The 26935-nt window shown below is 37.4% G+C and overlaps 1 protein-coding gene across 1 annotated transcript in view; it reads left to right on the top strand.

Annotated features, from left to right (window-relative positions):
- Positions 1–26841, top strand: part of LOC128087422 (cytosolic phospholipase A2 epsilon-like) — a 31324-nt gene extending 4483 nt beyond the window's left edge. The window contains exons 3-21 of the mRNA XM_052696984.1: positions 1597–1669; positions 4764–4900; positions 5590–5721; positions 6203–6243; positions 12609–12651; positions 13116–13179; positions 14242–14384; positions 14532–14621; positions 15303–15340; positions 17176–17311; positions 19133–19269; positions 20363–20585; positions 21438–21552; positions 22228–22365; positions 22635–22742; positions 23174–23365; positions 23854–24023; positions 25424–25610; positions 26457–26841. Of these exons, the coding sequence (XP_052552944.1) occupies positions 1597–1669; positions 4764–4900; positions 5590–5721; positions 6203–6243; positions 12609–12651; positions 13116–13179; positions 14242–14384; positions 14532–14621; positions 15303–15340; positions 17176–17311; positions 19133–19269; positions 20363–20585; positions 21438–21552; positions 22228–22365; positions 22635–22742; positions 23174–23365; positions 23854–24023; positions 25424–25610; positions 26457–26665 (2376 nt within the window). The 3' untranslated portion in view covers positions 26666–26841. The remainder of the gene's footprint in view (positions 1–1596; positions 1670–4763; positions 4901–5589; positions 5722–6202; positions 6244–12608; positions 12652–13115; positions 13180–14241; positions 14385–14531; positions 14622–15302; positions 15341–17175; positions 17312–19132; positions 19270–20362; positions 20586–21437; positions 21553–22227; positions 22366–22634; positions 22743–23173; positions 23366–23853; positions 24024–25423; positions 25611–26456) is intronic.
- The last annotated feature ends 94 nt before the right edge of the window (positions 26842–26935 follow it).

Here is a 26935-nt window from a genome sequence, read left to right as displayed (position 1 = left end):
TACTGGACAACTTTTTCCAATTTTCTCCCCATTTCTTCATGATTTCTTCACAATATCTAGTCTAAATCTACCCTCTTCCAGTTTAAAACCATTTCTCCTCATCCTGTCAGTACATGTCCTTATAAAAAGTCCCTCCCCAGCTTTCCTGTAGGCCCCCTTCAGGTACTGGAAGAAAAATGTCAGTCTCCCTCATGTTTAATGCATATAGGAAAGCACTTCTGTCAGTTCAACTCTAAAGTCTGAGCATTGTGTATTTTTGTTGTTTCTGATTGCCTCATGGGCCTTTTGCTAACCCAGGGGGAAGAGGGAAGGGTGTTAGCCAGGTTGTTTCTTCGAGGTTTTTGCCATCCTGGAGAAGCCAGGGGCTTTGTTGGTGAAGATGTAGATCTGCTTTATTACACTATAATTGGGTCCATTGCCAAGTTATTGTCCTGTTTGCTTAATTTTGTCCAAGTGTTGTGAAACTCTACAGGATAAAATTTCTGCTGCAACTAGAAAGACATGGTCCAACAAAGCCTATAATATGTGAAGGAATAGTAATAAGATACATTTGATTATGTAATGTCAGCAAATCATTTTTACTTTTTCCTCTTGTGTTGATATAAACACTTCAGGTGCAAAGTGATAAAACCCATGTGCTTGTGTTAGAACAATATGTGTTCACTTTACTAGGGTGTATTATGTCTATGAATGCAGGCGTGAGAGAGTTTATGAGTAAAATTAATACATTTTCTTACCAACTGGCATAGATGGAAAGATTAGACGTTCTGAGGCACAAAAAACCTGTTTTTGGTCTTTCATAGAACCAGTAGACTCAAAGCTCAATATCAGTTCTAAGAAAGTGTTAAGTGAAATTATATATTCATACAACAATTTTAAAAAGAACAATGGTACCTATGAAATGGAGACGTTAATGCAGGAGTGGAGAAGCAGAGAAACATGTTAAGCAGTCATCTCAAAGGCGAAATGGGGAGGAAGTTCAATTTTAGCCTAAGGAACATGGTGACATGCTAGTTTAGTACATAGAAGTTATGAGGTTTTATAAAAAAAAAATTTCTGAGCTGAAGGTACCTGATATCGAATTATGAGTTGATTCCCAGGATAGTCACTGATAAGAGTAGTTTAGTTTTCTGCTGGGAACCAGGGCTGTAGATCAGTGTCTTCATGAGAAATATCTCCTGACTCTCAGTAGCATTTCTGGTCTACTTGCACAGCAACTGTGACAGCTATTAAGAGTCCCATAGGCAGTCCATTACATTCCAGACCCAAGGACACCAAAGTGCATGATGTAAGGAGGCTCATTTTGATAGTAGAGAAGCAGAGTTAGAAGGAACTGTTTCTTATCAAACTAAACTCAACAGCTGTTCTCACCTCATGTAGTTTTGAAATCTGCACCTTCTTTATCAGATCTAGAAAGGATTATATGCCAAAAATACATATAATTTTTCCAAATAGTTCAACTAGTTTGATAATAGCCCAACCTTAAAATCTGTTTTATCCACGTGCTTAATACTTCAAGGTTAGAGCCTGCAGAAGTCTGACTAGAGACTGATATTCATCTTGCTGTTGTTTCTTTTTCTTTAAATTGTTCTGCAGAGGCCAGTATCTCCTTTCAACTTGCTTACTGTAAAAATACTAAGGCTGAGGAATGTCCGGAAGGCAGACTTGCGTAAGTACTTCTGTAGTTGTCAAATATTGCTTATAGTTTCTTATTTGGTCAACATTATTGTCCTCAAGTTGTGTGGGAATACTGAAGTGTATTGCTATAAGTTTGTAAGTTCTATTTTTACTGTTGTCCGAAGTACTGCTCTCTGCACCTTAGTATAAAGAGTCCAATCTGGACAAGGTGGTGCATTCAATTTCAGGCTTCATGCCTCGTTGTATGAGACTTATTTTAGAGTGCATCATCAACATTATGTTCGCCAGAATCATGCTGAATGTGTCTCAAAATTAATTGTCTTCTCAGGATTTCATGCAGTTTAGCAGTTTCTAAGGAAACAAAATATGCATTTTAGTTTGTGTACTGTATATTTTAGGATTTTATCTAATGTGATGGGTAGAGAGTAGAGAAAGCTTGTCAGAAGTTGGAAATGGTTGCTTAAAGGAAGAATGTTGTTGGAACATGTGGAAATTGTGCAACAAGATTATTTTTGAATGAACACTTACTATCAGAGAACAAATCTTTGTTTCACTCACTCATCGTATTCTATATTACTTAATCCTATGTTTTCTGCAATGCAATACTAGTGTACTTATTTATTGGGTGTCTTCAGTTTTCTCCAAGAGAATATTCTATTCAGTGTTTATGTCTCGATGCTTTTTACTCTAGAAATTACAGATCATCAAACTTTTATTTCCATAGTATCTGCCTTGTCACAAATACTATTTGCAAAGCTAAAGAGTATTATAAGTTGTGAAGTTCTAGGTTTCTTAGAGGATAAAGATGTATTTTGATTTTCATAGACATGCACTTGATAGTTGTAGGCTTTGTATGCACTGCATTTTTACTTAACAAAAAATAGCTATTCAAATGCTTACATGGTGATTTGAGTGGGTAGTCACTGCAATTGCACCCGCAAACCTGCATGCTCAATTGTGTGTGCATTTGTGTACTCCAGCAGGTTGCCTGCTTATGCTTCAATTCATTGTGGTTGTTCACAGGAAAAGAAATTACTCACAATCATTGCTTGCCACAGTGAATAGTATGGCCTTTCTTCATGAAGCCAACTGATTTGTTTGTCACAATGTATTGGCTTATTTCCTTGTGTTCTGGTCCCAAGAATGGATGCATATTGTATATTTCTTCCCTTAAAATGCCCCAAATTCAGAACTTGAGTATGGTTTTCAACAGGTTTGTTTAAAGCATATTTGGCAGAGAATTCTTAAGCAAGAGTGTCTTCTCTTGCAGAAAATTTGTTTTCTGAGAAAACATAATTATTTGGGGAAAAAAATAATTTGAGGTCTTTTTGTCTGTAGCCAGAAGGACATGTTCTGAGGCACTGAAAAGGCATTTGAGAATCCAAATATTTTCGTTTTCCTTGAAACCTCAGTATTTTAGGCTGCAGGAAGAAATCAATTTTCTGTCTAATTTTATAATACAAATGATATGCTTCTCATTACAATCCTAAGTTAATGCTTTTTTGCTCTGCTTTGGCTTTTGTTTTTGCTCTGATTAAACTTCGATGCTCCCCATTCCAGTGTTTTTTCATATTTTACCCTACTATTGTTCCAGAGTAAGATAATTTTAATAGATTTGGGTATAGGCCTAGTAATTTAGACTGTGCTTTGGACCTGGTTCTGGCTGTGTTGTGGAATCCTGGGCAAGTTATTCAGGTTTTCTCAATGTACTTAATTGCTTAATCCTTACATTGCCACAGTGAAGTAAATCATTGGTGTGTGTCAATCTCTTTGAAAATGGAAACTCCACTATTAATCACCATTAACCATTTGAATTTCCATCTGCCTACACTTGTGCCTTTGCTGAAGATCTGATTGGTCATGTCCTTCAGATCAGGGCTGGTCTAGGCACCACCTGGATACGCTGTGCTTCCCACGGCAGTTACCAAGCTCCCTCAGACTACAAGTAGTGTTGTTAACTGTGTGATGAGGGTGCAGCTTCAGCAAAGTATTATGTTAGAAGAACCCAATTCTTTAACTGTTATTGAAAGATGATGAGGAAATAACAGGAAGAAAATTGTATTTAATGTGACACAGTAACACTGCTACACATTTTGGGTGATGCAGGGACTGACTAGGGGTTGAATTATTTGACCTCTTGACTCATAGGGTTCTTTTGAGAACCAAATGACTTGTTAAGCATTGCTAACATGAAATTGGAAGAATACGTAATACATTCTAGGTATGAGACCAGGGTCATTGCATCCTGTACCAACTTTCTGTAAGTTGCTCTCTGGCAATTTTCCATCTGAGTGTGAGGGGTTGGAATATGGAAGGAACTGATATCTCTGATGGCGCTTTCTTTTCCAGAAAGGAGTGATGGCAGGATTTGTCAGTCTGCAGATGGGGCAGTAGAAGGGAATAGGATAAACTGTAACATAACGATGAAAACTTTTTGAGGAAGATACCACTTCTAAAAATTGTCAAACATTAATCAAAATGAAATTGCTGCATTGTGATTTGCGATAAGGATTAACAGAGGTATGATACCTTTTGGCAAACAAACAACAAAAAAAAAGGCAAGCAAACAAAACAAAACAAAACAACAACAACAACAACAACAACAAACAAAAAAAAAACAAAACCAAAAGAAAACTGCATTCATTTAAACAATCACTTGGCTAAAGGCTTTCAACTACTTTTAAGTCCCTCAAAAATGAGGAGAGCATACAAGAAGACAAATCTCTTTGCTCTGATGTGAGTGCTCCTTGGACAGGGCATATACTGATAGATGCTCTTGGCTTTGGTAATGATAAACTACTTCCTGCTCCAGTCATTGAGCAGTCATGAGTATAGAGTTTACTGCAGCATGGATAGGTGTGCATCTATAGAAAATGCTACTGCAAATAAAGAGTCATGTTTTAAAAGAGAAATAATTTGACCAAGATTAAAAAGTGGGAATCAGCCTGACAAACATGCAAGAATGTTTCTGTTTTCCAGTGAGTACTTCATTGTACTATTTATTCCTTAATCTACATGCTTCAGGAAAAATCCCCTATGATGTTACCTCAGTCTTATTGGCGATAAACAGATATTGCAGTATTTCTTTCTCTAGACACATCATCACTGCTCTTTTTGTTATGCAGTCACCCTTTCAGATTGCTATGTGACATTGTGGTTGCCTACTGCCTCGTCTGAGAAGGTTCGGACCAGAACCATCAGGAACAGCAAAAATCCAGTCTGGAATGAAGCTTTCTGTTACAAGATTGACCGACGAGTGAAGGTAATGAAAATAAATGCTTTTCACTATTCACTACCTGCATGTAGTCAGTACATCTTGCAGAGCTACAGCAACTACAACTGTTGCTTGCATCCTCCTTGGTAAGTTTGGTACTTAGATGTCTACTATTCTGAAACAATAAGAAGCAATTAATTTCCCTGCAGAAAATGTCCACAGTATCCAGTTCCTTGTCCTAACATATACAAGTGAAACCCAAGATAAAGATCACATAGAAGATAAACATGAAGTTAGCTCTAGGTATGGTGGAAAGAAAATCCTTTAACAGCTGTGCCCATTCTATATGCTTAGAGCCAAAGGTCACACAACAAATGCAGCAGCATTTAATACAGTTATTTACAACAAATTCATGAGTGTTCTGCATGACGCGCCTTCCTTGTTTCCTTTCCCCAAGCACACATTCTATCAAATCAAGCCCCAGGGCAAATGTGAGGCAAATTATATCACCTAGGCTGTATGACAGATTAATGTGCTTCTTTGTATATGTATTTTTTGTTCAATACCCATGCTCCCAAATCCCCTTCCCTTTTATGTGTCTTGTAGTCCTTTTTCCTTCTTTCCTTCAAAAATTGGAGGGAAAAAGAAAGCCTAATCTTGAGGTTATACTGCCTTACGAAGTTCTTTGAAAGACAGTATTGAAAGAAAACCACAATATTCTTAACATCTCTTTGCAGAATGTGCTGGAGCTGAAGGTTTGCGATGAAGACACAGTCACCAGGGATGATGAACTCTGCACGGTTCTCTTTGACATAGATAAACTTAGTGTAGGACGTACTGTTCGAGTGAAGTTTCAACTGAATCCACAGGTGAGCAATGGAATCAGTGAGCATGAAAACTAATTTTCTTCCACCAAAATATATCCTAATATAGCATTTCCCTACAGTTTCACTGAACTGTATTTCTTTGTTATTATCAGAAATAATTAAATCCCTATAGCAGTGTTCCACACCAGTTTGAACTTTTGTAATTATAACACAGCTAATTTTTTGCATTCGGAATTGAAATGTGAAAAATGGCTGTTTTATGAGAATGGGCAAATAATACATCTGCATGTTCGTATGTGATTTAGATGTCAAAATATTAGTTTTAGCAAATGTTTTTTCAGTATTTCAGAATTGAATACCTTCATTTGACACTGAAGTTTCTTTCTTTTGCAAATTACTCTTATGTTCAGGGAACTGTTCCAAGTGCAAGTATAAATATGTTTATTTTACAAATGATACGCAACTTGTGTACGTGAAGAACATTAAGAAATATACTCTTCTTTCTGCTTTTTCCTTTTTTCAGGCACGCGAGGAGCTGGAGGTGGAGTTCACATTGCAGAACACGTGAGTAGACTCTTATATTCTGTATAAGCTGTCATATTCAGTATAAAAGTAGTGTGGAAAGCTTATTCATCTGTGACAGCACTTTTCAACCCGCAGTCTCCAAAGCAGTGTCTAGATGTGTTCATTCAAGTCTAGTAAACTGGAATTTCAGAATTTAAATTTCAGAATTTATGATTTACATATCTGAAACTAATTTTTGTCTGGCATGACTAATGCCTCCTGGGCACCTATGTCCTCCAGTTCTTTTTTCCTCATTGGGTTAGTATAGAAGGAAGTACAAGTTAAAATATTACAGAAACTTTAACGATTAGAAAAAGGAATGCTATACCTTGGTATCTCGTATTGACCCTTTTCTGGCACTCTGATTCAGGACAATATCTATCTCTGTAGTATGCTTTATCACTCTGGGAAAGTTATTTGAAAAGATTTCTGTTATCAATTATATGTGATATGTGTTGTTGGACTGAAAGCATTGTTAAAACAACCTTAGAGGTGAGCTGGTATTGCTGGGACCTTCGTGAGGCATTAAGGGTGTTTTTGGAGGATCGTCATGCTAATATGTTGGTGAAGAATTTGGAAAGTGCGATATTAGTTCCAGAAGGGAAATCAGGAACTTGTGGAGAAAGAGCAGTAGCACAGTGTTATGTGCACAAGCAAAAGAACTTTCAGAGATAAAAAATAGTCCCAGAATCTCTTATTACAAGTCATATAAACTTACCAGTCTGGATTGTTTGTTGTTTACTGTGTACCAAAACTGGCAGAAGACAAATGTGCCTATTACAGCTCAGGATGTCATGAAATCAGTAAAAGCAACGGGGAAGGAGCTCCACTAGATATTCCAAATGATCTGACTAAGGTCTTCCCAGTTGTAGGATGGTTTATGGATTTGGTGTGTAGAATTATACTCTTGATAATTCTGTGTTTTGATGAGGGAGGTCTGGGCAGGTGGGTTCATGTATGGGTGCAGAGGATGTAATGTGTGAGAGCTGGCTGTGTGTGGAAACTGTTATTTGAATCTTGCACCTAGTTGCGTTTTCCTAGAGGCATGTTAGGTAGATAAAGTCAGAGAGAAACCATCTTCTGCAGAATCTGAGAATTCTATTGACTGAAGAAAAATCGCTGGAGAATATACAAGTAAAAAGGACCCTTGGCACTCCCAAGGAAGAGAGATTTTAGTTGCTACAAGAATGCTTCTGATCCACATTTTATTCATAGCATGGTAACTCAGTGACTAATGCAGTAATTGTGACCTGAAGAACTCCAGAGAAAAGGGGAGAAATTGCTGCACTTGGGATAGGGGATGTCACTGAGTGGATCCAGCAGGCCTGGAAAGATGAAAAACACTTGGGGAAATATGCTTCTTAAGGTAGATAAATGTTTCACTTGCTATCCCTCATTCATGTTTCTTGCACATGCATGGAAGTTGATGGTGTTCTGCCTATCAATCGAGTCTGGAATAAATGTGTGAGATGATTAAAAATAGTTTTCGAGAGAGCCCCCTTGCTAAGAATACTGAGGCGGCTTTTTGTTTGGTTGTTGTTGTTTTTCTGTCAACACAGAAAAGTGTTCTGTCAGGAATAATGAATGAAAGGGTTGGTGCACTAAAATTAGAGACTATGGATTGCATTACCTGTGATAAGCTAGAGAGAGCTGAAACACTGAAGTAGCTGGGATGGGTCACCAGTAAACTATGGACCAAAGTGGCCTCTCCTGTGCTGAACAAGCTCAGCAGGTTTTGGCAAGGCAGCCAAACGAGAATCCTTGGCTGTTCAGCAAGGGGTAAAATGAGCCCTGGGGAACATAATATGTGCTTTGAAACTTCTGATTGAGAGAGACACCCACGTGGGGAATTTCAAACAGGAAAAGGAACAGCATCCAGGAAAAAAATGGGGACATTACCCTGTAGATAGACAGAAGGATGTTAGTGATGCTGGCTCCCTGCTTAGACGCAGAAAAGATGTGCTGTCAGAGATAACAGATGAGACGTCTTTGCTGAAGCCAGGCTCCCAGAATCAAGGTTTGACTGTTGAAATTTGAGGGGAAACTAGTGGTTGCTGAGCCAAGCTCATGGGGTGGGCACAATAAAGCTCTGCAGGAAAGTACTGAGGAATAGATCTCTTCAAAATGAGATAAGAAGATATTTAGTGGCCAGAGAACCAACTAGAGGACTGTGTAAGCTCCTCTTCTTGTGATGTTAGCAGTCATCTTAAAGAATTAATGTGTCCCAAAAGCATCACTGCACTAGAGAAGTATTGACAGAATAAGAGATAATTTTCATAATTACAGCTTACCATGTGTAATATTTTCTAAAAAATTGTATTATGATGAGAACGTGCTTTAAAAAACATCTTTCTTTTTTTCCTTTTTTTTAATTTGGCGGTTTATCTTGGAAATGATTATCATACTGTCTGACTTTATCTATTCATCTGAACTAGTTTGCCATTTCTTTCCTGTCTTTATCGCAGACTTTACAGATTACCAATTGCAAAAATCACTATATTAGCCTCTTCTTCATTTCCAACACTTCACATGAATAATATCATACAGGAGATGTAATTCTAGGCCAAATAATTCTCCTGGGTTGCACCTATGATAGTGGCTTTGTCACTCCTATTTTTGTTTGCCTTACTGCAAAAGTTGTTTCTGGGTTACTTTTACAGAAGACTATTGCAAAAGTTCCTTCTTGATACAGAAATGGAGTGTGTGAAATTGGTTTTGGTATTTGTTCCTGTTTTGTTCAAAACTTTCTGCTTTGATAGCTTGGTTTCTACAACTGCATGGTGACTGTCCTCCCTAGTTTTGCCTCACTCTTGTTCCATTGCCTGCAATACTTTCAAACATACATCTCTGGCTGCCACTACGCATGGCATGCACTGAGAGCCAGACGTTTGATCCTAACGGCACAGAGAGGAAGGCATGCTCCTTCCTCCAAGTACTTTTTCACCAGCAACCAAGAAAAGGGATTGCAAACACCCATCCAGTGTTTTATGGGCCCATAGCATGAGCCCAGCTGGCATGAGAGCTGCTGCCCTTGAGCAGCAGTGACAGAAAAGGTAAGGTCATTGTACACAGATTGTGGAATTGCATGTCTTAGTGCTTTTTGTGTTACTTTGTGGTGATTACCAATAGTAACACAGGCTTTCTCCCTCATGTTTCCTCTGGTAGGGTCCAGCGACAGCATGAGCCCTTACGGATTGCTGGGGAAACTGAGTCTCGCTGGACTCGGTGGCTTCGCTCCCTCAACATCCCTCTCCCTTCTGACTTTTACTGAAGATTGGGCCTGTGATTAAGTGGCCACAAATAGACTTCTGATGAACTAAAAGGTACTTCAAGTTTCCAAGGAGAGGTCTGAGGGGCCCAGAGTATTTCCGGGTCTGATGATCTTCTTTTTGGTCTCCTTCTATCTTTCAGATATCCTGAGTTGAGGAGGTGCATCTCTAACAATTCTTAGAAGAATGAAGGACTACTCTTACACAGCCTTTCACCTCAGCCCTTTCCTCTTATTTTTTTCCTAAATGTGAAAGACAGTGCTTAAAACTAAGCCCACTTAATGCAAATGAATGTAAATAGATGTACAAAAAGTTGTATAAAACTTGAATGTTAATTATTAAATTATGGCAAACAGATTATTTTTAGAAAATAAAAGCCTTTATTTCTTTCTGTAGTTCTGCTGTGTTGCTTTGAGAAAGTTTCCCTGTGTGTCTTCGGAGCAGCAGATCATGTCTTCAGTTTGGTTTGGGTGCTGCTGGGGAAACTGAGTGGGCTGAATCTCAGTCTGTTGAGGGCTGAGTAGTGTACTGTTCTTATATGTATTTGTGTCAGGAAGTTTCAAGTCCTCAAGGAGCACATGAGACAAAAGTTTTAAGTCAAGGAAAGTAGTCGCCTATGAATCTCTTGAGGCTAATACATTTTTTTTTTTAATTGAAATAGCTCCATCCTCCATCCTCTCTCAGGTCATCAGAAAAGTAGCCTATCGTATGCAGATGCCACTAAAAAGAGAAAGGAAGCAGCTGGATCTGACACAAAAGAATTATGATTTCGTGCACAGGTAGCTAAAAGTGACTTTCCAGTAAAACAGAACATGGTTTTCTACTTTAATTGAAGTTGTAACGTAAGAATCCAAGTGGCATTAATTTCCTAACAGTATTGGCTGCTTCATTATAAACCAGGTATGGTGGAAGGAGGAAAAGGGAGTTTGATCTGGAGCAGGTGTTGTGTTGCAGAGGCATAGGATGGGAGGTGATCCACTGGGTCACAAAGCCCATCAGTCTTGGCTACCCCATTTGATAGATATTTAGTGGGGAAAGATGTCCAGGGTTTTTGTTCCTGGCTTTCCCTGCTGCAGGCCATACTGTTCTCCCAGTTGCCTTAGTAAAGCCAAGACCTGCATTATAAAGGCCACAGGTTACAAACTGTGATGGAGGACAGGACAGAAGTGTTACTGTGTGTAATGAGAGTCATGTGATAGCAGGCTGTTTGTTAGGGAAACTGATAGCTAGTAAGTGTATGTTAACTAACAAATTAGTCAATAAATGGATGTTATTCAGTACACAAGTATAGGTAAAATATTCAAAGGTCCCAATCAGAAGAAATGCTAAGAACTCTTCCACACTCAGCTCCTCTGTGTTTCATCTCCAAAGCTTCAAAGAAAGGTGAATGCCTTTGCTCTTTTAAAAACAAATGTACAGGTCATCAGGTTAAAATAATAATGTATGTCCTATTCAGTCAATGGCAGAAGCCTTGAAACTCAGCATCTAAAAGTTGAAAGTGCACTGTAGAGAGTAAGCAATAAATGGCAGCAACTGGGCTTCCTTACTATAATGGCCACACAGCTTCTACCTCTAAAGGGATATCTCTTCTGGCAGTGCTCAAAGCTTGTGCTGTCCTAATTCTTCCCAAGTGTCTTCTGAGTCATTTGGTGCAACAGTTCAAATTCTTCCACCTGGTTTGAAAGTCATGCTTTGGATCTCAGTTTAACTTCATTCTTTGTTGATACCAAGAACTCAAATAATACTACACTCTTCTGGATACTTACCTCCATCAGGAGGCATTTTTCCTTCTTTTTCCATGTTCGTCTTAACAGCATATGCAGGCTGAAATCTTTTATTATCCATCCAGCTGTTTCTCAGTTTTCCTTGCAGTACTTCATGAAATATATGAATATAGTGACACTATTAGACATGTATGGTTTAACTACAAATAAGTGGACAAGTTTGAAAGAAATCTTGAGTTGCAATAATATCCATTTTCCTTACAGATAGAAACATGTAAGTATGTTCTGTGCCTGATATTCTTTGAACTCATTTAACATAATCTTTCAATATGAGATGTTCCTTCAAGATTCTGAAAGAAGTAACTTTTCCTGAGTTTGCTGCATTTAGCCAAATTGTTGTGGTGGCAGTTGTTTTTATTTTTTCTTGAAGGAAAACATTGGTTTGAAAATGAAACTTTTAAGTTGTTTATCAGGTCTGAAATTCTGTGAGAATTCTTTGTCATGAGAAATTCTGTGAAGCTATTTTCATTCATAAATTCTAGTAGTCTGTGATAATATTCTAATAAATAATATTCTAATAAATTTGGTAATAATGTAATTGATCTGAGTTTAATGGAAGCTTAATACATGGTTTCTGCTTAGATGTGGTACATGTCTCACACAGTCATACACTTGAGATTACAGTATGTATAATCAATAACTTGTAAAAGTCTGAATAGATTACTCATAGTTTCTGCATTGGATTGAGGAGTCGGTGCAAAAGTCTTATGATTTTACATATGTTTTAATGAGGAGCTGCCTGGTTATTTTTTTTTAGTGGTGTGATTTTTTTGCTTGGTTTTGGTGGAAAAAGTATTTAAGAATCTGAAAATTAGTTTCTAAGGTATATGAACCAATTTCTGCCCTTACATGGTTAAGTAGAAACACATCGACATATGGCGCATATATTAAAATTTCACATCCTACTTGCGAATGTCTTAATAGATGTGAGTGTCTTTGTCTTCATACTTCTATGGTAACCTGAGCAAGTGTTTTTTTTTGGTTTGTTTTTTTTTTTTGGTACAATAACTTAGGCCAAACTGTGTAATGCTCAAAATGATCAGAATAGCTGTAATGGCTCCAACTCAACTCAAACTCACTATATTCTGTGTTAAACACTTCATTAAAGGAAGTGTGGAAAATGACATAAGTAAAAACCATGCTTCATATTTTATCATGGGACAAGGATGGAATGACCAGTCAGTCTGCTAGAATTTTGTTTGTTAACAGCTTTAAAACATTTCTGAATTGAGAATGAATATTAAAGTTGAAAGTGTCAAACTGGTGGGGGGAAAATATTTATCTGAAATGTTCTTTCCATTTTATTTTCCAGTCTGGACTATCCTGATGGCATCATTACTAATGGAGTGCTAGTGGTAATTATTTCTTACGATCTTTCCTATGCCTGTATAACAACTGTACGTACTCCTAACTTGGATAACTGAGTTATGTCCCAAACATTGTATTGTCAGCAACAGGAAGGCACTGATGGGTAGTTTCCTACAAACTGTTTCTACATTATGCCCCATACTAGCAGGAGTTAATGAAGAAAGTAATAAAATGCTCTATTTAGAGTCCTGTATCTCAAGACTCCTATTATTTTAAATAGGTCTCATCTTCCTCACTTCCTTGGCTCTCCAAGTTCAAAGCAATTCATGAGTTGTTCCTCTTTACTTTCCAACCCATAAAAAATGCTTTGTCAGTATTATCTCTTAATAGTAATAATAGATAATAGCTGTGTTGCCATTGATCAGCTAGAGGGTTTGGTTAAGAACACTATGAATCACTTGCAATGACATTGACATTTCTCTTAATCATCATTTGTCCTCTCTTGTTACAGGCTCGTGAGGTTTCCTGTTTGGAGGTCAGAGTGGATACAGGGAAGCTGAAGCAGCAATCCACAAGTGAGGTTATTGCTTCATTAACCTACTGTTTTTGTGTTGTGATTCAGTCATTATAACAGATGTTGAAAAATTAATGATCAGTTGTGCATGTTACTCTAGCTGTGTCACATAATACTTAGTTTTGCCATGCTCTGCCTTGCGGAAAAAAAATGTGTGTGTTGAAATTCAAGTTAATCAAGTATTTGGTTAATTTGGTTTGGTACATGGCAAATTTTAAACTGATGCAAAAATAATGCCATCTACACCTTTGCCTGCCAAGGGAGGTGGTGGAGTCGCCGTCCCTGGCAGTGGTCAAGATGCACCTAGATGAGGAGCTACGGGATATGGGTTAGTTTGTGGTGGCAATAGTAATGAGAAGAGGTTGGACTAGATAATCTTACAGGTCATTTCCAACCTTGTCATTCTATGATTCTATGAATTAAAAAATTGGGAAAAAAAAAATGGTGTTATCTTTAGCTATTACTTGCTCGATATGAAAATTGTTAGGTAAATTTTAAAGTTATAAGTCTTTTTCTTTTTAAAAGTTTTAATATAGAAAAAACTTTATTTTGTATGCTTGATTTGAGATTGAGTATGTCCAAGGTTTCTGCATACTCAAGGCCATTTCTGTTTTGGTGACACAATTCTGATGGAAGAGTAATGACACAAGGCATGTGTCAATTATTTTGCACTATTTTGAATTTGAAACAATGTGCAAGATGAACCAGAACAAGCAGATAACAAATAAACGAATCTTTTGTTCAATGTGAATAATCCTAAATTCCTTTGAACTAACACTCCTTTAAGTCTAAGTTTCTGTTTTACTTATTCATGGGAAGTGTAATAACATAATAGCATTTCAAAAGTGTGTGATTTCTGTTTATTAATGACTTATACCAAGGTCTACCAAGTGTTTCTATATTAGTTTTTGATTTATTTTGGCCACCCAAAGTTTACTTTATCATTGAGGTATAAGAAAAATCAGACAAAAAGCATGCAGAGTAAAAACGTATTTCAGTTATCAATTATGTATGTTTGCTTGGAATAGTTAGATTAATTTTTGTTCCCTGCCTTTGTATTTAGATCAGGAGCTTATGTTCACAGTGAAAGGATCCCATGAAGGAAGCCAGAAGATTTCCCTGGGCTATGAACCCAGCCTTCAGATCATTGTATTTCATTGCATCATAAATGACCAGACAAGACTGGACATCATGTTACCAGAAGAGGTACATTCCTCTTCTGTATGTTAGAATTAACCATTGTGACATTAGCAGAAAAAAAAATAATGAAGCCAACCAGTCTTCTTAAAAGCAGAAGTGCTAGAGATTACAAACTTTTCATGTGCATCCCTGCTGCTTTTCACATTATTTCAGCTGGCTGACAAAAATGGAACTCAGGAATATGGAGTCCTCTCTTTTCCTCTGAATTCACTCCCTTTGCAGAAGGAAATAACAGTAGAAGAGGTGAGTGCTCGAGAACATTTTTGAAATAAATATTTTAGAACTTTTCTTAATTTTGTCCTGCTAGAAATAAGGTCACCAAGAGAGAAAAATTGCTGTGTTAGATTATATAGATATTTGCTGAAAGTGTTTAAAAATAATAAAGGTTGTCATATTCACTTTCATGAAACAGATGGTAGCAATCACTGTAGTAATTGCTTAATCTTTGCAAATCTACATACCAAAATTAGAATTAAGGAGTTTCAAGGGAAAAAAAAAAAAATGGCCATACGCACATGTGTTCCATAATTTGTTATTAGAATAATTTCACAATGGCTATTAATTAAAAGGCAGCTCAGAATATGAGCTTAATTCAGATCTTACCTCAATGTTGGTGTTAAGAGAATGGTTTGTAATGTTTTGTAACATTTTCTGTAGTATTTGTAATATTTTTCAATGAGGCTATTTGGTGGTTCTTGCTCTAAGCGTGCATGCTCAGTGTTACGTGTGAGTTCCTTGTCCCAGGCAGGCTTATTAGATAAGAGAGAATTTGATTCCAGAACAGAGTTTGTTTAATTGTACCAAAATAACACTCCCGAACATGTGAATTATCTTTTGAGAACCTCATTCCTTGCCTAAGCTGAAAGGAGGGAATAACTATTTTTAAAATTTATTGGCAATTAACTTTGTTTTCTTCATTTCTAGGATCAATCCTTTGAGTTGTACTTGACATCAAGAAAATGGTAAGATAGCCTCCTTTTATCCAAGTGTCCAGGATTACTGTAAACAATTATCTAGGGTTTTTTCTCTAGACAGTGGAGAGAGGAAAACTTACCACGTGAGTGTTTTGTCCTGTACTCAGGTGGTGCCCGAGGTAAGTACAAGTCTATTGTGGTTACAGGGTCATGCAAGACAATATAAGTTTGAGTCTTTCTACGTTTTTATTTTCAGAGTAAGTTAGTTTATTTTACAGCCGCCATTCTTAGGCATGAATAAAATTATGCTTTTTTCATATTAACTTTATATCAGTAGTCAGATCTAATGGGTTAAATAAACTCTATCCCTCTTTGACTACGCAAAGTCACTAGAAAAACAACAAATGTTCCTTCTCCTGCTTCACTTAGCAAAATGTGTACTGGGACCTGACCAGATGCACCTCTCACTAGCAATTAATGGGAACATGTTGGTGCCAATGACGGATAACACTGAAGAGAATGAGGTTTTATGGTACAAATGAAAACTTGATACTGTTTACACCGTTCTTACTCTTGGGTGACATGCAAAAGGGAAGTAACATCAATTTACAGAGCATAGGAGGAGTTTGTGTAGATAAATGTAGGGCATGGATAAGAGAGCCTCCTGTTCAATCTCAGCCCATTACAAAATCTGTTGAAGTGTAAATCCTAGAGACTTAGCAAGTGAACAACAAGAAGTGCTAGAGTTTTTTGTCTACCTCTAGGACTGTTGTTTGCTTTTAGGAAGTCAATCAAATCACCTTATTTTATTTTCAAAGTTAATCTGGCATGTACCAAATTTACTGGAGTGCAGAAAATACTAACAACAACCCTTCAAACTTTTGTGTTCCTAGGCATTAGTGAAGGTATGTTCAGAATAGAATTTGTGGCCACCAGAGGGTGGTGTGACACAAAAGATTTGAGCAATATTGAGAACACTTTTTGTTTGTTTGTTTGTTGTGTTTTGTTTTCTGTACTAAGCAAATTTGCTTCTTGGGAAGGCACAAAAAATCAATTGCTGTTTGGTTTTGTGCTTTCTCTTCTGCAAAACTCTTGGCTTGTGCTTCACGTTTCTCAAGGGATAAAATTCAGCGTGGCTGCTCACAGGGAAAAAATGGTGGATAGTCATATATTTGCAAGATTAAGTTCATAAATGCTTAGCTAGAAATCACACTGGTAAAAGGCATTAAGTATCTGTATAGCTATGAATGAGCTTATCTGTAAGCACAGGTGAAAAGACCACCATAAAGTAATACAGGCGGAATGCTGCAGAGAAAAACACACTCACTCTGAGCATCACACAAACTGCCTAGTGCTACTCACCTGTTTATCTGACACATTTCCATAAGCAAAGACAGACAGCTCTGTAAAGCTTTCCAAGTGCTGTCTGGATTTCATAAGACAGTCTGAGCAGAGCGATGTGATGCTGTGGGACTTGTCCTGAGTTACAAGCTCCATTACACATCTTGACACGACCTCTGCTTTCAGATGTTAGTGAGCTGACTAAATCTGAGAACAGACAACACTGGTGTCATTTGAGTTTTCTTGGATGTCATGGTGATAGAATGGAATGGATACAGAAAAAAGCCACCCTTTTTTGGTGATCTTTCTCTGGCCTGTGTATCTTTACTTCTGTGCTCCCATTCACAAGAGATCTAAAGTACCTTGGAAACTTATCATTGCTACCTCTTGCTGGCAGTAGAAATGTTTATTCTGTTCTTTGTTCAACTTCAATACAGACTTGGCAATGTTTGTTTATGGAATTTGCAGACTACTTCCCCTTACAGGTCCTGATACTGGCTATAGCTGATGCACGTATTGATTTGTCCCATTGCCTGTTCCAGCTCAGGAGATCTGGATGTGCGTCTGGGGTACAGCCTGTGCAGGGAGGAGCAAGACTTCCTGCAGAAAAGAAAGAAATATGTTGCTGCTGCTCTGAAGAAGATCCTTAATTTGGAGGAGGATCTGAAGGAGCATGAGGCAAGCCATGCGATCCCCGGTGGCAACTTCTCTCCAGGAATCAGAGCTTGGCTCACAAACTGAGACAAGAAATAATAAAGCAGCTTAGTTAACACTATTTTTCTAGAGCAGGCCTGCTGTCTAGAGCAAGAGGTAACCAAGAGAAGCAGTGGTTGGTCTCTGCAGCAGCATGGAGAAAGCAGGATGTGCCTTTACAGACTCCAAGACTTCTCCACAGCTCTCCAGTTTGACCCACTCCTGATAATTTTTGATGTTGCTCGTGGGTCTCAGGAGGAATATTTTTGTTGGGCATACATGGGAAAGCAGGGGGATGCTGTTTGGGAAACTGCATGGTCTAGCTCAGTAGCAGAGGCAAGGCTTTCCTGCAGAAGAGTTCAGAGCTTTCCTGAAAATTCTGAGATGAGAAAGCTACGTTTTCTCAGATATGGGAATTAAAAGTGTTTTGGGTTGAGTTTGTAGCAGAAAAGATAATGTGGGAAAACGCTTACTGGAATAAAACTGTCCAACTGGAAAAAAAAGATTGAATCTTGTAGCACAGTTGAGATGTACAGGTGAAACTTTTGATTATAAATTGAGCTTTGTCACTGTAATCCCTGTTCTTCCTTCCACATTTGAATCATAAGCTTTGTAGTGGCTTAAACCCAGTTACGTTGCTGAAAATGAAGAACTCTGAACATAACAATTGCAAGAATCCTCTTTAGCTGAAGTGAAAAGGAATAGAAGACTTTTTACTTAACTGTCTATGGTTTCCTGGGGCAAATGGTTGAAATGATAAGACTGAAATGATAAGACCAAATTTCACTTTTGAAAAGAACTCATTACTCTGGATCTGCTTTTCATGTACTTAATCTCAAAATTTTGATAATACCTCCCTTGTAAAATCTTAAAAAACATTTTCAGCTCGAAGCCATCACTAGCATTTTAATTTATGTTGAAAGAGATTGGAAAAGGTAAAGAGAAAAAAATATGTATTTTTTGAAATTATTCTGATTTTAAGTATTTTTTTTTCTTTTTTTTCTTTTTTAAGATTTTTCCTTATTATTTTGTAATTATTTTGTAATTTCAACTAGAGGTTGAGCTCATAGCAAGTGTAGGGTAGAACTGTTTTTTGAATTTTTTGGGATGGGAGAAATATTTTTTCTTCAAGCTCTGTTCAGTGATTTAAGAACAGTAGATCTGTTGATGAAATTAGAAGTTAATAATGGAAAGGTGTAAACATTTCCCAAACAGCATGGAAGATGTTAACGGAAGCAAATGGCATACTAGATTAGGAAAAGATTAAGAGAAGAATAGTCTCTTCAATTGCACCTGGAATTTAAGAAGGAAAAATAAACAACCCTATCAATGCTTGTGCCTCAGGACATGAGGTAATTGCTGGCTTGAGGTCAGGAAGGCTTTGGCTGTTGGGCGGTTTGACTGATTACAGGGTGCTCTGCATTCTTCTGAGACACTGATCATTGTTAGAGGCAGAATCACAGATCGTTAATCAGCTCTACCATGGCAAATCCTGTATTTTTTTTTTATGATCGCCTCTAATGATACATGTTGAGAAGAATTCCAGGGTGATGAGGTTGATTTCCAATTATATATTAAGTAAATAGCCTCCCCCCCACCCAATCCAGGTGGGTAAAACATGAACTTTGCCTCCCCTGCCAGTCAGATGGTGGCAACAGAAGTCTTTTGCATCACATCCTTTTGCACAAAGTGATGTCATTGCTTACATCAGTGCATCTAAACTGTTACTTAATTTCAGCATTACAATGTCTTGTCTCTAATACACACATGGCTTTCTCTGCCTTTCTGCCCTGCTGTGTTGGACAGGTGCCAGTGGTGGCCATCACGACGACTGGGGGCGGGACGAGGTCACTGACAGCGATGTATGGCAGCCTACTGGGGCTCCAGAAACTCAATCTGTTAGACTGCATTTCTTACATTGGTGGTTTATCAGGTACCACATGGTGAGGATTGCCTTAATAAGTTGTATGTTTTCTCTGCTGATAGTGTTGATTGTTTGTACAGCACTGTCAGTTTATAATGAATGCACTCAGTAAATCAAAAGCATTTCTGTTTTCTCCCGTGATATCTCGTTTTCACTTAGAACAAAGAAACAAATGTTCTCAATAAGAGATCAATCATCACCACATTGACACAGTCTGTGACTGATATTTTCATGTAAATGCTGTATTACCTTTTCACATTTTATCAATTATACCTTAGACTGAATGCAATGAATTTGTCTTTAGACTGGAAATTGAAGAAAGATGGGAAGAAGAATTTATGACCGCCATTTGCTGGTTAATCTCACTTCCATTTTGGATTTAAAGTGCATCTTCCTCTGGTAAAAGACGTATTTGGGGCTAGTAGAATTAATATTGTTGAAGATGGTCCAACAAATGATGCTGAGTTACCAGCCTCAGACAGAATGCAACTGTTGTTGCTAATTATAAATGCTTGCTTCTCCCAGTGGGTATACAGCAGTTGATGTCATAATGTAAATAACTGTTAAAAATTTATATGGGTTTTAGATAGTTTCACTCCTCTACACTCTGTTGGAAGTGGAGACAGTTTTTGTGTTGAGTTAATCACTCCAAAACTTAATGACAAGTTTGTCTAGGTATTCTTTCAGTTTATCTGTATGCATGTAGAGTTTTCAGTGTACTTGTCTGCGTTGTGATTTCAGGTGAACAATAGGGATTGTCCAGGATGTGTTTCAAGTACTGCCTAGTGCTATCACAGGCAGAAGCCAGAAGCCAATATTAGGAGAAAAATTAAGTCTAGGGCAAACTTGTAGGATTTTCTGGGGACCTGTTTAGTAGTCTTGCCAGATTTTTATTTTTCTTGAATTTCTTATGCTATTTTTGAACCCACTTGTCATCAAAATTAGGGAAATTTAGGAGAGGATGTATTTGCTCTCAAAATGAAAGGATTTCAGGAGAATCTAGCTTTCAGTTGTGAACCCTATAAGAAGTGAAACAGGCAAACGCGTTGCACAAATGTCTTCTGAAGTCAAACCACAGCATTCTTTCATATTTTCTTCTAATGTTTCTTCAGGACAATGGCAAACTTGTATGAAGATGCTGACTGGTCGGAAAAATATCTGGAAGAGGCGATCAAGGAAGCTCGCAAGCAAGTAACAAAAAACAAGATCTGCTGTTTTTCCTTGGATTGTTTGAAGTACTACTACAATGACCTGATGGAGAGGGTTAAAGAAGGACGTAACACGTCTTTCATAGACTTATGGGGGCTTGTCATTGAATCCATGCTACATGATAAGGTATTACTCTTTTTTTTTTTCCTAGAAATTTGATGAATGTCTATACATAGGAAAAGAAAATTAATCTTGGGATGGCACAACTAATCTTGGGATTGCACTACTAGTGCAAATGGTTGATTATATGCTGAATAGTGAGATTCATTATTAAAACACTTCTCTCACTACAAAGTGAGGTTTATCTTGAAGGCACAGTAGCGTCCAGTCAAAGGTGTTCTCTTTTCTAGAAAATAAAAAAAATCCAAATGAAAAAGATTATTTTGTAATGTAAACTCATCACTTTGGACATTAAATATTCTGAAACAGATTCTGATTAGAATAGGTTCTTAAAAATTAGAAATAACGTATTTCGCTGGCACAAGCTTTAGTTACAGGCTTTTTCATATGGAAGATGATTCAGTGGAAAGACCATTCTTTAAATATTTTGACAAGTTTTAATAGAAATATTTGTACTTTTAGAATAGTATTACTTAAGAAGTTTCCTTCTAATTTATGTTTATACCAGGAAGTTTTGTATTGTCATGTGCAATACAATATATTCTTACATATAAATGTACTTGTAAAACACAGTAAAATATGATAAACTTCGTTCCATGCACATCAGCCAAAAAAGTACCTTACATTTCACTTACTTGCATACTTCTTCCTGGGAACTGTCTGAGAACCCCTATATTGTAGCTGCTGTTTAATGGATACTTAACTGAATTTTGGATATACAAAAGCAGATACTTCTGAACAGTCCAATGAGATTAAAACAGGAAGGAGAACATGATAAAGATCATAATTCACATGATATTATTTCAAATGCAAATTGTTTGTCACCTCATTCCTTTAACCAATTTTAATCAAAACCAGAAAGATGAACACAGACTCTCGGATCAGCGGCAGGCAGTGGATAATGGACAGAACCCATTGCCCATTTATGTAGCCATCAACCTCAAGTCCAACTATAGTGCTCAGGCATTCAGAGGTAATGGTTATATTTCTTAATTTTTTTATAATGTAAGTAATCTAAATGCATGTAATCAGCTTCAGTAGTACAATAAGTCCATTCATTGTAATAACAAAAAGCTTTTTTCTCTACATTGCCAGAAACAAAAGTATGTTTATACAAAAGAAGAGGCCACTTTTTTTGTGACCAGAATAAATTGCAACTTTTTAAATTAAATTAATTCTTGTGATGATTCCACCTATTCCAATTTTGAACAGTAAGATGTTTGAAGTTTTTAATCGAGTGGCAGGAAAATTACTATCTCCTCTGTTATTGATTTTCATGGTGTTTATTTAACATCAACAGCTGAGTGCTGTCATGACTGCCCTGAAGGAACAAAGATACACATGAGCAATACACATTTTTGGGTAGGACTAACAGGGAATGATAATAATTTTATTCAGACTAAAGCTTTTCTGCAGAAGATTGCTGCATCTAAAGACTTCACAGTCTAGGACCACCCGCCCTAAAAGTGAAAGAAACATTCTCTCAGGGCATAAGTTCTGTGAGCAATAGAGATATAGCAATAGTTCTAACCAGTATATCATGAGCTAGATAGCATCTGTTTCACTTGCTCTTGTTCTCTGGCCCTATTCTGTGTAGCCATCGTTAATGCATTATTGTCTTTTTATAATTTGGCTGTTGTCTCCATAGAGTGGTTGGAGTTCACTCCTTATGAAGTCAGTCTCCTGAAATATGGAGCATCTATCCGTGCAGAACATTTTGGAAGTGAATTCTTTATGGGAAGGCTTGTGAAGAGGCTCCCAGAGACTCGGATCTGCTACATGCAAGGTGACTATTGCATAGAAAGCAAGGTGGTCCACTTGAAAGAGGCTGGTGCTTTTGAGCATATTACATGTGGAGGACAACCCTGGGAAAGCACCAGCAAACAGGTTAGGCAGGTGTGAGGCCATATTAGTGAGCACATACTTAGGAAGCGTGCCCACAGAGATGGCCATCTGGACAGAGGAAGTATCAAAGGGGAATGACTGAAGGTATGTACCAATTAAAATTCTTCCAAAACTATTCCATCAGTTTATGTTCTCTCTTTCATGTTACAGGCATGTGGAGTAGTATATTTTCCATAGATGTGATGTATGTCTGGAATTTGGCTGCTGATTCAGAGGATTTCTGGTTCAGATGGACCAGGGATAGAGTAAAAGATATTGGTGAGATATTTTTGTGGTTTTTTTTCACCACCAGGTTGATTGTCTCCCTAAGTTGGAAAATGTTGAAAGTTAAGTGATATTAGCATGTTTTCTGGATTGTTCTGTTCAAAGGCCAATGCTATTAACTTATCTTTTGGCTGTCAGCTCTCCCCTGCACCACACACTGCAGTGAAGGTGCACATCATTCAAGGAGTGTGAGGTAGTGCTTAGTGCCTGGAAGCTTGCTGCCTGCAGGTCACATTTAATTCACAGTATAACTGAGTTTTATTTGGTAGTACATGCTTCAGGGCTTATTGCTGTATTTGGTTTACGTTCCGATTGGAGATGGTGGCAACTGTAGTTGTTTCATGCTTGTTGTTGTTGTTTTTGTTTTTAGATATAGATTATTTGTGAAAAGTGTCCTAAACTCAGAAATACTTTCATTCTTGCAGAGGAAGAACCCTTTCTGTCCATGAATCCTTGTGAGGTAGACACGTGTATGCTCAGTCCCTCATCCACCTTCTCCTCTGTTCTGCGAGATGTCTTAACGGGACGCCCAACCATTGCACAGTATCCCAATTTTATCAGAGGCTTACAGATGCACAGCAAGTACCTGGAGAGTGATGGATTTTCTACCTGGAAAGGCACAGTAACACAGCATGTTTTTGAGCAGCATTTTTGGAAGGTTTAGGTTTGGGAATCTGCTTAGGATTTCCAGCGCAGAGGAAGAGTTAGGGCTGACTTCTGAAACTCCAAGTTCCCCCAAATGGAAGAAGTGACAGCCAAATTTAACATGTATTTCAGATTTTTGTTTCATTAGGGAGGTAGCGGTGCTTTAAAAATTCAGTTTGACTGGGGATTGTGTGCAATGGACAATAGAAACTCAGCCTGGGAAAAAAAAAAAAAATTAGGGGGTCTACCCTTTATAGCCTGGAGCTGCATGAGGTGTCTAAGGAGGAAGGAAAAAGCTGTACTATGTCATTTATTCCTATAAATCAGTGCCTGTTGTTAGTCAGCAAGGAAAGGCAGGGGAAATTGAGGGCAGAATTCTCTGTTCTTCCCTCTTTGATTGTTTCTCTGTAGAAAGTGAATATTGTTTTTGACTTACTGACAAAAAATATTTGTGTTTCAGACACAGTAATAGACTCCTTCCCAAATAAACTGATGGAAACAGCTAATGATGAGCTCTCCCTGGTTGACACTGGGTTTTTCATCAATACCAGCTACCCACCACTTTTGAGATCGAAAAGGGAAGTGGATGTCATCCTGCATTTAAATTACAGTGGGGGATCCCAAACACTGGTAAGAAAAGCCGATGGTATTTGAGATCCTTTTCCTTTGTGTCTGTTTTAATCTACAGCATTTATCAATTAAAATGATTAACTTTCCAGTACTGAAGTGGGAAGAATTAATCTTTTTCTAGTTTCTACCACCACTTTGATGATGATTTTGCCTCTCTGTGTCAGAAAATTGTCACCAATATTCTAGAAGGACAGGTAACTTTCCTTAGAGTCCTCTGCTTAAACTAGGAGACTGGCAGTAGATGCTATGACAAAGAGATATGAACAAAAGAGTGAACTACTATGAAGAATTCTTTAAATTATTTCCAGAATTAAAGATAGTGGTGAGGACATTGCTCTACTTCAAGGTAAAAATGGAACTGATGGGTGGAGCTGCCAATGATGTTGCAACACCCTTCCCAGTAGCCAGCATGCTCAGTATGATTTTCTATTGTATGTTGATGAAAAATAGCACACTGGCTTGCTGTTACAATATGTATTGATTATGATGATTTATTACTTAGATTACTAGATTAATTTCTCAGTAGCAAAGAAGGATGATCAGAGACAGTGGATGAATATTAGTGTTTTAAAATCATCAAAGTCTTTGCTGCAGTGGACTTAAGGTTTTTGAAGGGGGATGATTAAGGAATTACCAGGTACTCTGATACTGATTTTTGGTTATCTCTGAATTGAGAAAATTACAAAGGTAATCAGAGTCCTTACAAAATTTTAACAGATTACATGGAAAAATCTACGTGGTTCTGGGCTTGTTTATCTCATACTGGTCTTAGAAAAATGGACTAGCTGAAGCTGGACTTGATTAATAAAGACAAGTAAGATAATTAATGTTGCGTATGTAGTGAGATAATTATAAAAATGAACATAGACTTACAGTAAATATAGCTGTTTAAACAAACTGTTTTCTTTATGAGATCAGTAAGTATGTTGATAAATAGTCATATATAAATATGTTGATAATAGTCACTTTTAAATGATTGCAAACCATGCAGAAGATGGAAAGACTGGAGAAATGACAAAAATTGAAGAGGTCAAGACAGTGGTGCAGGGTATCTAGACTGATTGGTTCCTTCTCCATTCTTGCAGTTTTGTATTTCCTTTCCCTCCTGAGCCCATTTAAAGAAACTGTTTAATTAGAACCACAAAACCAGTCCTCTGGCTTTTGGCTTTATTTGCAGGTTTGTAGAAAGTGGGTATTTTCTTGTTTTGCCTGAAGCAATGAAGAAAATAAATAAGTTGTAATGTATGGTATGGTTAAGATCATATTTCTGAAACTTAACATCTTCCCAGAGGAAGAAAATTCAAGCCTTGGATTGTAACTGTTAGCTGCTGGAACTTAAAAAAAATGAGTACTGGATCTTCTGTGATTTTTTTTTTTCTTTATTTTATTTATTCATTCAGCCTCTGGATCAGATTGCAAAATACATATCGGGGCAAGGAATTCCATTTCCCAAAATTGAGATAAGTGATGAAGACAGGGAAAACTTGAAGGAATGTTATGTTTTTGAAGATGCTGACAGTCCACAAGTTCCAATAGTGCTCTTCTTCCCCTTAGTGAACGATACTTTCAAGAACTACAAAGCTCCTGGTGAGTCACCTGTATCTTCCAATTTTAATAAAGAGTTACTTGCCTGGTGTGCCTTCTCCATCTCATATCTAACCTCTCACTGGTTATCTCTGACATTCTTTCTAATGCTGACATAGTCTCATTGCTGACAAAGAACTACTCTTTACTAGTATCTCTGAACCAAGCAAACCACAGAAAAACTGATCTAATATATTTAGGATGAAAACAGGCATTTATTCTACAAGAATTGCTTGAGATAGCAAGAAGGTAAATCTTCCAAAATATATACAGCATGGGTAGCAGGTCCTCAAGCTGTCACACTATATTGACACACACTTCTTATGCACCAGTACTTGCAAAAAGAAATGAAACATTCTATAGGTTTTGGTGGTAGTCTGGTAGGCTATCTTCTTCCCAATTCAGAACTGAATGGACTGGGATTTTTTTATTTTTAATTTTATTTATTTATTTGTTTATTTTTAAGTATGAACTGTGTCCTCTCTCTGAGGGTTATCATTTCTCCCAAACTTCCAGTAGGCATTGCTATTCCACCCAGTACAAGATTGTTTTCCTTCTGCTTCCTCATCTCTAGTTTGAACAACAAAGACTCCATGTTTTCTAAGCAGTGGTCTACAAGTGCTTCTGCTGATAATGGATGGCTTTCTTATTCCCAGCTACATGGGTATAGTTCAGTCTTGGGCAGAGGCTTGATTCAGAATCTGAAATATATGATGATACTGAGCTAATCACTTCTCCTTCAAATCTCCCTTTTCTACCTAAAATTACTTAATTGATATAATTATATCATCGATATAACTACATGCTGTGTTAAAATCTTACTGTTGCCTCTTGTGGTTTTTCCCTCAGGTGTGGAAAGGAGTCCTGAAGAGATGGCTGAAGGCAAAGTTGATGTTTGCAGTATCCTTTCCCCATTTACAACAAGGGAGGTCTGTTTCAGTGAAGAGAATTTTGACAAACTGGTGAAATTGACTGATTACAATGTCCTGAATAATGAAAACTTGATTATTCAGGCCTTGCGCATGGCAGTGGCACGGAGGAAGCAGAGGAATTACTAGCCGCCATTTGCTAACTTTAAACTCCCATGTGATATTTCTTGAGTTATCTGTCATCTAGTGAGATTAAACTGTTTGATGCTTGCCACTCTAATCTGCAGTTGAAATTGCATCACCCCTTGGAATTGATGGACTCCAGTTCATTCTATTTAAGTGACTGTTCAGATGGGCAGAATGGAATTCACAGTGGTTTAATCCAAAAGAAACTTCAAAACAACAAATTTACGTTTAGTTTTGTTACCTTGTTATTTTTCCAGTGGAGATATATATAAT

The sequence above is a fragment of the Tympanuchus pallidicinctus genome, unplaced genomic scaffold (genome assembly GCF_026119805.1).
Source record: "Tympanuchus pallidicinctus isolate F22 unplaced genomic scaffold, pur_lepc_1.0 scaffold3, whole genome shotgun sequence".
NCBI classification, from domain to species: domain Eukaryota; kingdom Metazoa; phylum Chordata; class Aves; order Galliformes; family Phasianidae; genus Tympanuchus; species Tympanuchus pallidicinctus.
The sequence above is the reverse complement of the archived record's forward strand: the minus strand, read 5'-3'. Positions and strand labels throughout refer to the sequence as shown.